Source organism: Belonocnema kinseyi, chromosome 3 (genome assembly GCF_010883055.1).
Source record: "Belonocnema kinseyi isolate 2016_QV_RU_SX_M_011 chromosome 3, B_treatae_v1, whole genome shotgun sequence".
NCBI classification, from domain to species: domain Eukaryota; kingdom Metazoa; phylum Arthropoda; class Insecta; order Hymenoptera; family Cynipidae; genus Belonocnema; species Belonocnema kinseyi.
This window is the reverse complement of record NC_046659.1, coordinates 123,345,063-123,360,122: the sequence shown is the minus strand read 5'-3', so window position 1 is coordinate 123,360,122 and position 15,060 is coordinate 123,345,063. Positions and strand designations below refer to the sequence as shown.

The following is a 15,060-nucleotide window of genomic DNA, read 5'->3' as shown; positions in this document are numbered from 1 at the left end:
TCGTTTGATTAAAATTTCTGCTATATGGTTAAAAATTCAATTACTTTGCCCAGATGATTCCAGAACTATCTTTACTTTTTCTATAGGACATTTCGTTTTTTTATAATAAAGGTTCTATATTAATTAACAACGTAATTGTTTAAAAAATGACGCTTTAAAAAGTGAAAGTTCATATTTTCGGTTGAAAATGTAACTTTTTTGTTGAACATCGGTTTTGATTTGGTAAAAAATTAATTTTTTTATCTGAAAATTAACCTGTTCCATTTTTTTGCAAATTTACATTTTATAAGTTATTTGTTGAAAATTCATCTTTTTGGTTGAAGATTCAACTATTTGCTTAAAAGCGCATCTCTTTTTATTGAATTCAAATAATTGAAAATTCCTATTTTTTTTTGTATTCGAAATTAATTTTTTTAACTAAAAATGTACGATTTCATTTCTGGTTAAAAAAACGGCTGTCTTAAGTCGTCCCGGAAAATTGGGGGAGTTGGAAAAAGGGTTGATATCGTTTTTATTTGGAAACTCCAATATTTGGTTTAAAATGCTCAAATTAAAATTAATTTTACTCAATAATATTTGGACGAACATCGCACCAATTGTTCAAACTGTTTAGTGGAAATTTTATTTAATTTTTAGAAAATTCGTATTTTTTAATAGAAAATGGAACTACATGTTTAAAAGTGTATGTATTTTTGTTGAAAATTCTTCTTTTATGATAGAGCAATAATCTTCTTGGTTGAAAATTTATCTTTCTGGTTGAAAATATGAGTATTTTGGTTGAAAATTCAACTGTTTTATCGAAAGCTCATCTATTTAGCTTAAAACACTTTGAACGAATTTTTTTTTCCTCATCTACTGAAAAACTGTTCTTGATGAAAATTCGACTTTCTGATTTGAAAATACAACTCTTTTAGTATAAAGTTCAAATGTTTTTTTGATTAAAACTGCCTTATTATTTTAGCCAAATAGCGTGTACACAAATAGTGGCATTAGCGGAAACCAACTAGTTATTTTGTAGCGTAATTTTTTTCGAAATAGTTGTAAAATATAGTGTCATCGCTCAAAAAAATGTCAAATAGTGTGTTGAGTTCGAGGCCTGCTTTGCATATTACATTCCATATGGTATTTACAATAATTTGATTAAAAAGATTTCATTCCCCGATTTTCCCATTGTTTTGAGTGAATTTTGGGCGTATTGATATTAAAGTTGGTTCAGAATTTTGTGTGGATGTAAGCGAGAGCAATAACGAGCAGGTACCTCATAGATTCGATTAGATCACTTAACCGGGTGCTACAGGCTGTGCCGTAGCCGTAGCGTCTGAGGCCGGAGAAGTAGTAGGCATGTGGTGAATTCCTCGACCGTGACGTAGTAAACCGAAGCCGTAATGCACTCTCAAGTCGTTCACTATCTTCTAGAATCTGTTGATATATTTATTGTGCACCTGCATTTGTAAGCAAATAATGAAACGTGTGCCTAGAGCACTGATATAATCAATTATGTAGGGAACCAGATTTACAAGTTTCTGGGTTATTTCGACAATAAATCATACACATCATCAATGCCGCCATTCCGTCGTTTAGATTTTCCCACAAGAACTCAAGAATATGTCTTTGAGAATGTTTACTATAACCTCGTCCTACATGTTTCTTCTGGAGAAGAAAACTTGTATAATAATCCAATTATATATGACAATCGAATCGCAAGGTGACAATTTTCTCATGATAGGGGAAAAATTAAAAGATAAACTTTTAAGCGTTTAAAATAATAATTACTAAAGACTAATTGATTTTGATCCGCCATGTAAACAGAATTAAACATTTTAGAACTTCAAGACAAAGTTTATCATGTAAATTATTGTAAAAGTAATTTCAGACTTCACAGCTGACAATCTTCTCAAAACAGGGGAAATAGGGTTATTTTTGAAGAACAGTAATGTAGGTTGTTCGTAACATATTTTTTCTAAACAAAATTTCAACCAAATTATCGAGTTTTCTAGCTAAAAATTCTAATGCTTGAGAAAACAATTCACTTTGAAACCTGAAAAGAGAATTTTTTAACAACAAAATTAATTTCGAACTAAAAAAATTAACTTCACACTGAACAGCTTCATTCGAACTCAAGAAGCAAAAAAACGATATTTCAACAAAAAATTAACAATTTTCCCCAAATAATTGATATTTCAACCTATACAAAGACGTATCTTCAACCAAATGATCAAATGTTTAAACAAAAAAGATTAAGCTTCAGATAAAACAGTTGAATTTTCAACGAAATAGTCGAATTTTCAAACCTAAATGCTATATTGGTTTAGAAGGTAGAAGAATTCTCAACTCTAAAAGAGAAAATTTGAACAAAAAAAGATTACTTTTCCACCAAAAAGAAAATTTTCAATAAAAAGGACGAATTTTCTATTTAAAAAAAACGAGACTTACACAAAACAGTTAAAATTTAAATTGAAACAAACTTTTAACCATAAACGAAGAATTTTTCAACAAAAAAAGATAGCCTTTCTAAAGAAAAATGAATTTTTAATTCAAAAGGACGAAGTTTCTATAAAAAAATAAACGAAATTTCATCGAAACAGTTGAATTTTTGACAAAAAAGACGGCTTTTCTCAACAAAATATCTGAATGTTCAAAAAATAATTAAATATTCCAACAAAATAGTAGAATGTTTAACTAAAAGAGATTAATTTTGAACCAAAAAACTAAAAAACATTACTTTTTCTGCAAAAAAAGTAATTCTCAATCCAAAAGTCGAAGTGAAAAAAATAAAATAAATTTCATCAAGACAGTTGATTTTTTGAACAAAGAAGATCGCTTTTTGAAAAAAAAAACAGTTAAATTTTCAACCAAATAGTAGAATTTTTAACCAAAAGAGATTCATTCTGAATCCAAGGTATAATTGTATAGACTATTTAAATGAAAAGGATTGGCTTTTAACCGAAAAATATTAACTTTCAAGTAAAAAACTGAAAAAGATTACTTTTCTACCAAAAAAGTAATTTTCAAACCAATTGTCGAAGTTAAAAAAAAAAGAAGTGAAATTTCATTAAATTAGTTTAATTTTTGACCAAAGAAGATGGCTTTTTAAGTTTCTAACCAAAACAGCTGAATTTTCGAACCAGAAAGAATCATTCTTAGTGTAACCGTTTTAAAATTTAAAAACTTAACTTTCAACCAAAAAAGATTACTTTTTGAGAAAATTGTCAAATTTTCTACAAAATAATAAAATTTTCAACTAAATAGTGAAATTTGTTAATGAAAAGAGATGAATTTTTGACCAAAAATATGATAGTAGACTTTTCAATTAAAATAAATAAACGTTCAACCATAAATGAAGAATTTTCAAACAAAAAAGATTACTTTTCAACCAAAACAGACATTTTCAATCGAAAAGGATGAATTTTCTGCCCAAAAAGTCCATTTTTCATTTAAAAAAAGACGAATTTTCGACCAAAAATATAAGAGAATTACAATTAAAACAAAAACAATTAAAAAGAATAACTTCTAACTAAAAATGGTCCTATCTTCTCATTTGAATCTATCAATTCATTTCGAAATAAAGTGAAAAAACGAGGAAGAGGATTTTTTAACATGGTATAAAATAAGAATGTTTTAAAAAGTCCAAAAGGGGCGCAATAGAATGACGTTTGTAATTTTATAAGCAGTAGTGAGAATTCTGAAAAATTCTGAAGATTGCAGTTTAGGAGTTATTCGCGTTTTGTTACTTAGGATCTAAGATATAGATTTTGGATTTTCAATGGGAAATCATTCATCAATCTGTGCTCTATTTGGTAAGATTATACTTTTATGTCTATTATACTTCACTTTTCTTAAAATTTTACACTAATTCCCGGTTTTCCCGGTAAGTAGCCAGCTAGAATAAAATCTAAAGTGAGATTGATCATGATCAGTGGTGTAGTCGAGGCCTGGCGGGGCGTGGCACCGCCAGGGTATTTTTTTGAAAGGCTCTTGAGCCTCTTTCTTCTCACACAGAAAATGTTTCCAGTTATGGACTCTCTATTAACTACATTAACAAATTAGGGCTTTTTTGAGATCCACCGAAAGTAACGTAGTCGTTTTCTAAAGACTGACTTTACGTTTATCAATTCTTAAACAAAAATTATTGTAGATAACATATTGAATTTTTAACAAAGTAGTTGAATTTTCATCAAAAAAGATTTTCTACCCAAAGAGATGAATTTCCAACACAAAAATATGAATTTACACACAAAAAATTTATTTTCAACAAAACAGTTGCATCAACAACAAAACAGATTAACTTTTCAGTAAAAGAGCCGAGTTTTCAACAACAATAAAATAGTTAAAGATTTTGCCAAATAGTACAATTTGCAAGCCAAAAAGATGAATATTTTCGAAGAAGGTTATATTTTTAACAAAAACCTTAGTTTTCAAACAAGAAAGATAAATTTTCAACCAACTCGGATGACTTTTCTATCATAAACGATGAACTTTCAATAGTTCAATTTTCAAGCAATAATTATATTTTTAATAGAATAGTTGAATTTCTAACGAAATAGTTGAATTTTTAGCATAAAAAGATGCATTTTCAATCAAATGGTCGAATTTTCAATTTAAAAAATTACAACAAAAATGAATTTTCATTAAAGTTCTTAAATTTTTTTCAAAAAAAAAAATGAATTTTCAACAGACTTGTTAAATTTTCAACCTACAAGATGAATTTTCGATCAAGAAGTTTAATTGAGCCACCAAAAAATAAGAATTTTTAACAAAAAAGATTCAATTAGGCATTTGCATTATCGAGAGAAAAACACCCATTTTTTGGAACAGTTGAATTTTTATCAAAAAAGTTTATTTTCAATCAAGAAAGATGATTTATCTAACAAAGTTATTGAGTTTTCAACAAAAAATGAATCGTCAACAAAGTTGTTAAAGTTTCAACAAAAAAAAATGAATTTTCTACTAAGAAGATTAATGTTCTACCAAAAAAAAAAAAAAAACGAATTTTTAACAAAAACGATGAATTTATAACAAAATGATTTAATTTTACAGTCAAAAAGAAGAATCATCTACATACAAAAAAGTTGACTTTTCAACCCAAAAATATGATTTTTCAACTAAAAAGTTAAATTTTCAACCAAATAGTAGTGTAATTTTTTATTAAATTGATGAATTTTCTAGACAGAAAGATGAATTTTTTACAAAACAGTAGATTTTTCAATAAAAAAATTCACTAAAAAGCAACTAGTTAAATTTTCAACTATAATTACGAATCCTTAATAGAAAAAATTAATTTTTTAATAAAGTAGTTCAAATCAAATAACCGGCATTTCAACCAAGAAAGATAAATTCCAAAAAAGCATCTTTTTTAATTTTAAATTTAAAATAAACAGTTGATATTTCAATCAAACAACTGCATTTTTAACCGAAAAGCAAATCATTTCAGCGTAACCTTTACCTCCAAAAAATTGCCTTCACGTGCTAAGATTTACCCACCACATGGGAAATGGTTAATATGTCAACTCTACTGAATCTTGTTTTGTTTCGATGCGAAAAAATTCCAATTTATCTGTTTAAAAATTATCCATAACAAAAATTTACTTCTGTTGTTTCCTGTGATATGAATTTCGAATCAAAAATAGAATAGGGTAGGAGCGCCAATTCTTGGCACCTTAGCCCTATGATTGGCATGCCAAAAACCGAAGTGAATTTATTTTGGAAACATACTTAATTGCACTGAATAATTAATATATGCATTATATGTAAAAATGATAGTAGAATTAAATAAATTTAAGCAAAACAGGCTACAAAAATTTATTATCTACGAAATCAGAGAAGTGTGACTACAACTGGGGTTGTCAAGAATTGGTGCTTTTAAGGTCCGTTAAGCTGACAGGACCACATTGCAAAAATGGACTAAAAACCTATAGTTATCTTAAAAAAGACGGAGATCAAATCTTGCAGTGGGGCATAAAATGAACCCTAAATGAGCCCTAAATTATAGTGCAAAGAAATATGGTAAATGTAATTTTTTCTATGCGGCGTCCTGCTAGCTTAATATTATGATAACAGAACCACAGGTTTTTTGCTTTAAATGCGGAGCATCACATTTGACAATGGGGCATTAAATGAGCCCTAAGTTATTGTGAAAAAAATAATGCCTAAGTGGTTTTTCTCTCTATGTAGTCCTGCTAGCTTAACGTTAAGCTAGCATGACCACCGGTTTTTTTTTGTTTAAATGAAGCGTATTAAATTTGACAATAGAGCATTAAATTAGCCCTAAATATGTCCTTAATTCCTTATAGGTTTGTAGTCCATTTTTGCATCGTGCTCCTGCCAGCTTAACGGATCTGTGCTTTTACCCTAGCAGTCCTTTTATTAAAAAAAAAACTTTTAACTAAAAATATAGTCGGATTTTCTTATTGCGTTTAAGCCATGTTTAAGTTATAAATATTATCTAAGTTCATACCGTTATTTCTGCGTATAATCCCCTCCCCCTTTAAACTAATCAATGATATAATCAAGTTATGGTTGTTGATGTTTTGATAATCTAGAATCAAGTATACCATATTTGTTGTAGCGATATGACATTGTGCTTTGATAGTTTGATGGAATGAATTGGCTAAATCCGTCCTCAGAAGCACTCTTTGTTTATTTCACTCGCGAGATATGACGATTGCAACATTGCAAAACTCGACGCGGAAATTTTTGAGATTTAATCGTTGACTTTATGGTGGCAGTGATCGAGAAGCAACGACGCCGGGAAGATGAGACGGATTGCGAGCGGTGACACCCGACTGATTCAGCTGTTTGCCAAAGGCTACTACTAACAGGACTCTTATCACGAATCGCGCCAGAGTATAGCGGACGCCCTGTTATGTATATTGTATAAGAATGCAGGTACACATATGCGAATAGATATATGTTAACATTGGCGCAGAAAATGCGAAAATATACATATATATTTTTAAAGAAGGCTCTGGACTCTCTCTAACAATTTAGACAACAGCACTAATTTAATTTGCATAATAATACACATTGTGTAAGATAAGCATATCTACTTACAATATTTTCCGGTAATAAAGTCTATTTTAAGAAACACTTTAAAATTTTGAAAACTTTCATTAGAGTATTTTTTTCTATTCCTCCAGTATAGAGTATAGCTCATGTAACAATGAGCGTTTTAAATGCCTGTCTTTTTTCATTGTCAAGTGTGTGGTATGCGCGATAATAAAGTTGACAGTCTTGATAACGTCTAATATCGTTGATGGCCTCAATTGCGCATTGAATGTCACTTTTGTAGGTGTGAAGTATTAATAACAAGATCCAATTATATGTCATTAACTAATATATTAATATTGTACAAATGTATTTAGTTGAATATTATTTGTTTAGTTTTTTGGTTTTGTGGCTTTGGGGTCCGTAAATGATGAAGAAGATTTTATATTAACAGACCCCAAAGCCATAAAACCAAAAGACTACTATTTTACTTAGGGTCACAAAAAGCCACGAACAAATTATTTGTTTAAGAAATAAAAACGAAATTATCTCAACAATGATCGATATTTACGAAAAAAAAACAAATGTCTATTTTACTAATATCTTCGTAAAATCTAATTTTTTTCTATATTAGTGTATGTGAAAAATAGTTTTCATTTTTTGAGAACTATTTAATAAAATGAAAATAATTATCATGCATTACGAAAATATACTAAAAACAAATTTTCGTCCCATACATTTGGCCCATTACTTTCCTCTCAGCACACAACGAAGTGAAGTTACCTGGTGTTTGAAGTGAAAATACCTAATTGCCACCCCTCCTCATATTTGTCACGTATCATCACAGAAAGCATGAACCACCCCTTTTTTAGACTAAAATTCTTTCTTTGATTTCATTTGATAAACGTCTAAAAGAAACATAAAATATATACAAATATAATATTTTAACAGACTTTACAGCTCAAAATGCTCGTATTTATTTAATTTAAAACAGGGGAAACATGGTCATTTTGTGCGAAAATAGGGGAATAAATTCTTTTGAATAAAATTAATTTAGGTGCGATATTCCTAAAATTTCCGGTTGAAATATATTGCTTTTTAAACAAAATAGTTGAATTTTCATCTAAAGAAGATGGTTTATTAGCCAAATCGTAGAATCTTTCAACAAACAAACTAATTTGAGACCAAGCAGTTGCATTCACTGCCTAATAGTTCAACTTTCATGTAAATAGACAAATTTTCTACAAAATAGTTGAATTTTTAAGGAAATGGTCGAATTTTCAAACAAAAAGATTAAACTTCACCAACAATCAGTTAAATTTTCAACCTAGATATGAATTTGTAATCAAGTAGTCGAATTTTTAAACAAACGATATCGAACTTTAACCAAAAATAGTTGAATTTTTAGCCAAAAAGATCAAAAAGATTTTAATTTTCAATCTAAAACAGTCTAATTAAAACAAAAAAAGAGTAATTCTCAACAGTAAAATTCAAACAAAAAAGACAAATTTGCAACAAAATAGTTGAATCCTTAACCAAGAAGATCACTTTTTAATCAATCAGTTGAATTTCAAACCAAAAGTGATCAGTTTTCAACCAATTTAACAAAAGTAGTTAAGTCTTTAACCTTTCTTACAACCAAGTATTTGAGTTGAAACAAAAAAATAGACAAAATAAATTTTTAACAAAATAGTTCAACTTTCAACTAACTAAATAATCGAATTTTCAAATCGTTTTTAATAGTTTAATTGTCAGCTTAACACGTCAATTTTCCACCAGATATAACAGATTAATTAAGTTTTCAGCCAAGAAAATTAATTTTCAGCTGAAAAAATGAATTTTCAACAAAATAGTTAAACCTTCAACCAAACAGTAGAATTATATTAACAAAAAAAAGATCAATTCTGAACCATAAATATAATAGTCGAGTTTTCAGTTAAATAAAATTAACTTTCAACGGAAAATAGTTGGATATTATTATTGGATTCTATTCATTCAAGATTGTGACAATCATAAAAGCGTCAATTATTACAAAAAAGTGAAAAATATATATTTAGATGCTTTACGTGTGAAACAAAATCGCTAATTTTCATTTGTGCAAGCATTTAGAAAAGTTGTCATCCACATTTATATTTTCCATGTATGATGTAATATCATGCGTTAGCCGTCCTCCCTGCGTCATAAATCGTAACAAAACATGTTACCCCTCCCCCCTCCTAGGAGTGTGATGTAGTTTTTGAATCGTCCCTTATTTTTTTCCTTCTGTGACTTTTTCTTCTTATAAATAATAAATCTATTTCTAAATAATAAAATGCTCAAGCCTGTTCAAGATACTTATTTTAATTGTTTTTAAATCCATAGTACCGGTTTCAAAATTACAATTTTAGTTACTAGACTTGGATATGAAACTTCAAATTGAAAACCTGTCCAAAGAATGACGTTTAGACAAGTTCACTCACAGTCAACGATTCTCACTGTTAAAGATAAATCCGAGGATAAACCTATTACAAATATTGTAATATCGAGTCAAGATTTGGGAGCGGTTATACCTGGAAGATTTCAAGTGTAAAGTCAAACAAATCTTTATTTGCCTGCGATAGAGGTTCTCTGGAATTTAAAAAATTTAATATTTCCCAATTTCATTCTACAATCGAATGGATTATAGATTTATTTTTAAGCCCATTGCTCTAGGTAAGAAATGTAAAGTGTAATCTTGGGGGCGTGTCTTAAGGTATCGAAGTTTCGGTAAAATTAGTCGGATTTTTTCGGTACAAATAGAGCAGGAAAAGGCCCTACTTTTACCGACATTTAGGTACAAATAGCTCTATTTTTTCGGTACACGTAGACACTTCCCAAAAATTCTAGCTACGAATCATTAGTTTGTAATGATAAGTTAGTATAGACTATATAATGTTTAAATTGTTTAAAACCAACACAAACATAACTTTGTATGTACGCAATAAATCAATATTTCGAGGAATAAAGTTTCCTTGTTTATTGATACAGCCCACAGTCGATAAACACTTTACTAATAATCGTTGAAGGAAATACTCTTAACATCCTGTTGTGGATATCGGTTTAGTTTAGTACACAAATAGAACGTTTTGTACATATAATTCCAGTATTTCCAGAAGCACGAGTTCCAGTATTTCCGTGCCTGGTGCTAAACTCTAAAGTGTGGCAGTGTGGGTAAAAGTATACGCGCAACATACGGCAATAACAAAATAAATTACAGACTTCCTTGCTTACCCCAGATGTCGAGAAAACATCCGAGGTCAGGGAGGACAAAAAGTATTTGTCAAAACCACGGACGAGAGCACACCTCGCGACAAGCAGCACCGGGATTTCATTGCGCGACTCGAATAACAATAAGTAGGAGTGAATGGACTCTGAATCCAACTTTCAAAAGCATTACCTCCCTATGCCAAACCTTAAACCTGAGGCAAAAATGAGATTAGTATAATTGAGACAGATTTGTATATGTCTGCATAATGCATACAAGAAAATTTGGTTTCTTTCCAAAAGCGAGTCTTCATTAATTACATAAGCTGGAGGGGCCCAAAGCACTTCTTACGCAAGTTTCCCCTTTCTAATTATTTTTCAAAAATATTCTCAGGGGTCTCCACAGTCAACAGGTGCAGCCTGACCGAGGACCGTCTGCCCAATTTCAGGATCTACCAGTTTTTTTTTTCGATGGGAAACTGCGAGAAAAGTTATGAGCCCTTGAAAGAAAATTATAGTATAAAGGGTCTAGTTCATAAATCTAAGAGTCTAGTCTAGGAATCTAGTACGGCTAGGCCTGGGCCCTAGGGCCCCCTTTTTTCTGTTGTGCAAGAAGTAACTCTTTGAGGCATTTCGACTCAGATAACTGGTAAAAGGATGGGGATCATTCTTGACAGTTCTATGTCAAAGCTGAGTATATCCGACCTATTGGTCCGGGGTCGCCAGTAGATAACATGATCTACCGTCTTAACACCTGTCTCGACTGTTGAAAAACTTTGTATACAAGGAGAAAAATGGGCGTTCACATTTAACTTATATAAGATGTTAAGTTGTTGAACAGGGTGTAATAATATTCTTGCTGATGGAAATTAAAAATGTCTGTTGCTTACTGGTCAGATTTATTAAATTTATGTCTCAGAGACTCTCAGTACATAGGTGTTAAACGTTTCGACTGTACGTCGAAAGTCCTCATCAGTAAAAACCCATTCTATGAAATTTGAACCTGTTAGTCTTAAATTTATTTATTAACTATTGAATTGACTCCCTCTGCTGAGCGGACTTGAGTACGGAATGAAATTATTGTTGTCATATTGAAAAACACACTTATCTCATGCCGTCCAGCAGACGGAATGATTATGGCAAAGATATTAGGTGACTAACAGGTTCAAATTTCGTAGAAAGGGTTTTTACTGATGAGGACTGTCAACGTACAGTTGAAACGTTTAACACCTATGTACTGAGAGTCTTTCAGACATAAATTTAATAAATCTGACTGCTAAGCAACAGACATTTTTACTTTCTCACGTAAAATCTATCTAGATATTTAGGTATAACATATTTAATGTTTAGCTATGGGACATCCATTCATATGTTAAGGGTTAGTTTCTGTATATATTAATGCAATTAAGCAATCTCGTGGCACCTCGAAGGTTTTTCTTGAGAGGAAACAGCACTTTTATCAATTATGTTACTCCATCCAAACAATTTACAGCATTATTATTATTATACCCTGTGACCAAAACATTGATAATGATCATTTTTCACAATTTTACATATACGACATGAAAGATTGAGTATAAGCTTCACCAAGTGAACAAAAGATGTTGACAGAAGTTTTCACAAAAATGGCTATCAATGGCCGAAAGATGTGTGGCGATTTCCTACACTTCGACGACGTCTTTAACATCTTGGATTTTTCAGCCTATAATCTCGGAAGTTTTAGTTTAATATACAAATATTTTAAATCCTAACATCTAAAAAAATAGCAGACGTTTCGCGATAGTATTTGCATGTTTCGGGTTACTATCTTATACTTTAAACATCTACGTTTAAACGTCAATTTTTGTCCGTGATATCATATGCATATAATTATTTGTTTTATCCTCAGAAATCTTTGCAATCCTTTGAAACCCTGCGAATTCTTTTGAAGATTTGGTAAATCCTTAAAAATTGTTTTAAATCTTTTTAATTCTACGGGTATTGTAAACAATCTCCTCAAATCCCCTTAAAGCGATTGAGCTCCTTGAAAATCCCTTAAAACCCCCTTAAAAACTGTGAAAAATCCTTGAAATCTTCAAAATCCCGTAAAAATTCGCTGATATCTTTAAAATCCGTGGGAAATATTTTTAACTATATTAAACTCCATTAAAGTCTTTTAAAATAAAAATCATCCAACCCCCTTTAAATCCCTTAAATCCGATAAAATCCTAGTGAAAGCTTTTGAAAGCACATATGAAGTCCTTCAAAATTCAGTGACTTATTTTGAAATCTGAAAATCTTTCCGAGTCTCTTGAAATCCTTACAAAATCTTTTAAAGTCCATTTAAATTTTAAAATCCTTTATAGTGTTCGAAAATCATTTGAAATTCCGTAAAATAATTTGAAATCTTACGAAATTCCCTAAAGCCTGTGAGCATAATTTGAAATTTTTAGAATCCTCTAAAAATTCTTTGAAATCCCATGAAATCATCGAAACCCCTTTATATATCTTCAAATCCGTTAAGATCCCTTGAAATCTTTGCAAATACTTCTAAAGCCCCTGAAATCGTTTGAAAGATTAATAATCTTTTTAAAATCTCCTGATATCCCCTTCAAAATTCGTGAAAATACTTAAGGATCACATGAAATCTTTTAAAATTCACTGACTTCTTTTTAAATCTCTTAAAATCCCTTAAAACCATGTAAACCCTGTAATAAGCATTTAAATCTTTAAAATCCCTGATAATCCATTTGACTTCTGTATCACATGAAATCCTTTGAAATTCCTCGAAATCACGTGACTTCTTTTTAAATCTTTTCAAATCTCTTGTCATCCTCTATAAATCGTAGACACCGCTTAAAATCTCTAAAAATCGCTTCAAATCCTTAAAATTGCGTGGAATATTTCGAAATCTTATGAGATCTTTGAAATACCTTCAAAAGCCATCGAAATCTTTAAAATTTTTGGCAATCGTTCCGAATTTATTGAAATCCCTTTCAATATATCAAAATCCATTAAAGTTCCTTAAACCCCCTTCTAATCACTGTCACTGATTGAAATTAGTAAAAATTTTAACTGTTTCAAATTTATAGAGTTTAGAATTCTGTGAAATCTTTTCAAATCTTAAAAAGTACTCTGAAATCCGTGGATATAACTTAGAACATTTTGAAATTTCTTGAAATCTTTTGAAATCCCCCGAAATCATCGACAACCCTTTTCGCGTCTTAAACTATACTAGTTAAAATCCCTTTAAATCTTTTGAAATCTTTTGAAATCGTCTGAATGTTTACGGAATCTCTTTAAATCATTTCAAATCTTTGAAATCCGATTAAAATCCCAAGGTATTAATCAAAATTCGTAAAAACACTTCGGTATCACATGAAATCCTTTAAAATCCCGTGGCTGAGTAAAACATAAGAAACCTTCAATACGATGTAGCGAGTAATCATAAAATTACAACGAACTCTCTTAACGTGGACTAGTGAAATTGTCACTGGTTGCATGAGTATTTTGAATTATCACTGGTGAACCAGTTATTTTCTGACATTCGCTGGGTGAAACAGTAAGTGACTCAAATCAAACAGCGTTACTGAATATACCAGTGAAATCAAATGATAAAATCAACCAGTGACATAGCGCTTCACGCGGTAAGACATGCACTTTCAGTCGTCTGATACGCGCGTAGTGGGGAGGCCCCTGGCCACTTGGGTTTTACTTTGTGAGAAGCGTGCGACTGACTACTGGTACTGAATAACCAGTGAGCCTTACCGATTAAACCACTCACAGAATTACACTGAATGAACCAGTGAAATCTCACTGTTTGTTAGTGACGCACTTGTGGTTGTTTAAAACAGTGAGATTTCACTAGTTCACTTTAAGAGAGAATCCTTACAATGTGGACAATTTCATAAATCATGATTACGTAATGAACGGACGTTCTCCAGGCTCGAATATTTCAGAAAGTGATTGCATTACATTATATCCGGAAGTTTGGATATAGTAGAGTTCAAAAAATCGGGCATTCCATTCTAAATGCTTGTTTGTTCTAAATGAGGGGGGAGACATTCGGTCACTATACCGATTACGAAATGTGTTCCGAGTCAATGAACAAGAATACTGAGTCACTATGTTGTAGCACTTGAAATACCCATTGTTGCATCAGGAAGTTTATAAGAGTCTGCCGGAAATACGGTGCACGCACTGAAGAAAATAATTCTAGCTATAGAGTGCATGAAGAAAGAAGACACCCTGCTGGAAATGGCGAAATTCGAGACGTATTATTATCGAGAGTTGCTTCTTTAATATGTGCATATACGCGGCATCAAGGGAATGCTCTTTACTAACATTAATAGGATACTTTAAACTGATCGCTGATACAAATAGCGTTTCGAGTGTCGTATTTTATCAAGGATTTTCTCTCTGTATGTCCATATTCACAATATTGAATCGTTATTTCCTTACGATTCGAACAGAAAAATATTAGGTAAATATTACAATTATTTTTGAATTAAACAGGAAGCGAATAAAAATGATCCTAAGCTGCAAAAAAAGGCAGGTGTACAGTTAAGTGAGCTCAATTTGTGCTCCATCGAACCATAAATATGTTCAGATAACTATAAAAAGACTGGAGCGAATATATAATCGAATAGATAATTATTGTAAGCATGCATTTTTTTAAATTCCAAGAGTCGAAGGTCTTGAAAATAAAAATGGCCTTCATTATATGAATATTTCAAGTATTTTAATTTGGTTATTAAATTTTCAAGATTAATGGCGCATATCTATGATAATCATGAAATAATATTTATTTATAAATGAATGGGTAATATTGTTTTCAACTTTTTTCCTTATTCCATGAGAGGTATTTGTTTCTCA

General features: G+C 30.7%; 1 protein-coding gene across 3 annotated transcripts in view; it reads right to left on the bottom strand.

The window, feature by feature from the left end:
- LOC117169028 (spectrin beta chain, non-erythrocytic 1) overlaps positions 1-15,060 on the bottom strand; it is a 119,883-nt gene that overhangs the window by 91,906 nt on the left and 12,917 nt on the right. For 2 of the 3 annotated variants that reach the window (XM_033355091.1, XM_033355092.1), the window contains exon 1: positions 6,552-6,807. The exons of the other annotated variant lie outside the window; for it this stretch is intronic. In XM_033355091.1, the coding sequence (XP_033210982.1) occupies positions 6,552-6,576 (25 nt within the window). In that variant the 5' untranslated portion in view covers positions 6,577-6,807. Of the gene's footprint in view, positions 1-6,551; positions 6,808-15,060 lie in introns of those variants that run through there. 3 annotated transcript variants of the gene reach the window in all.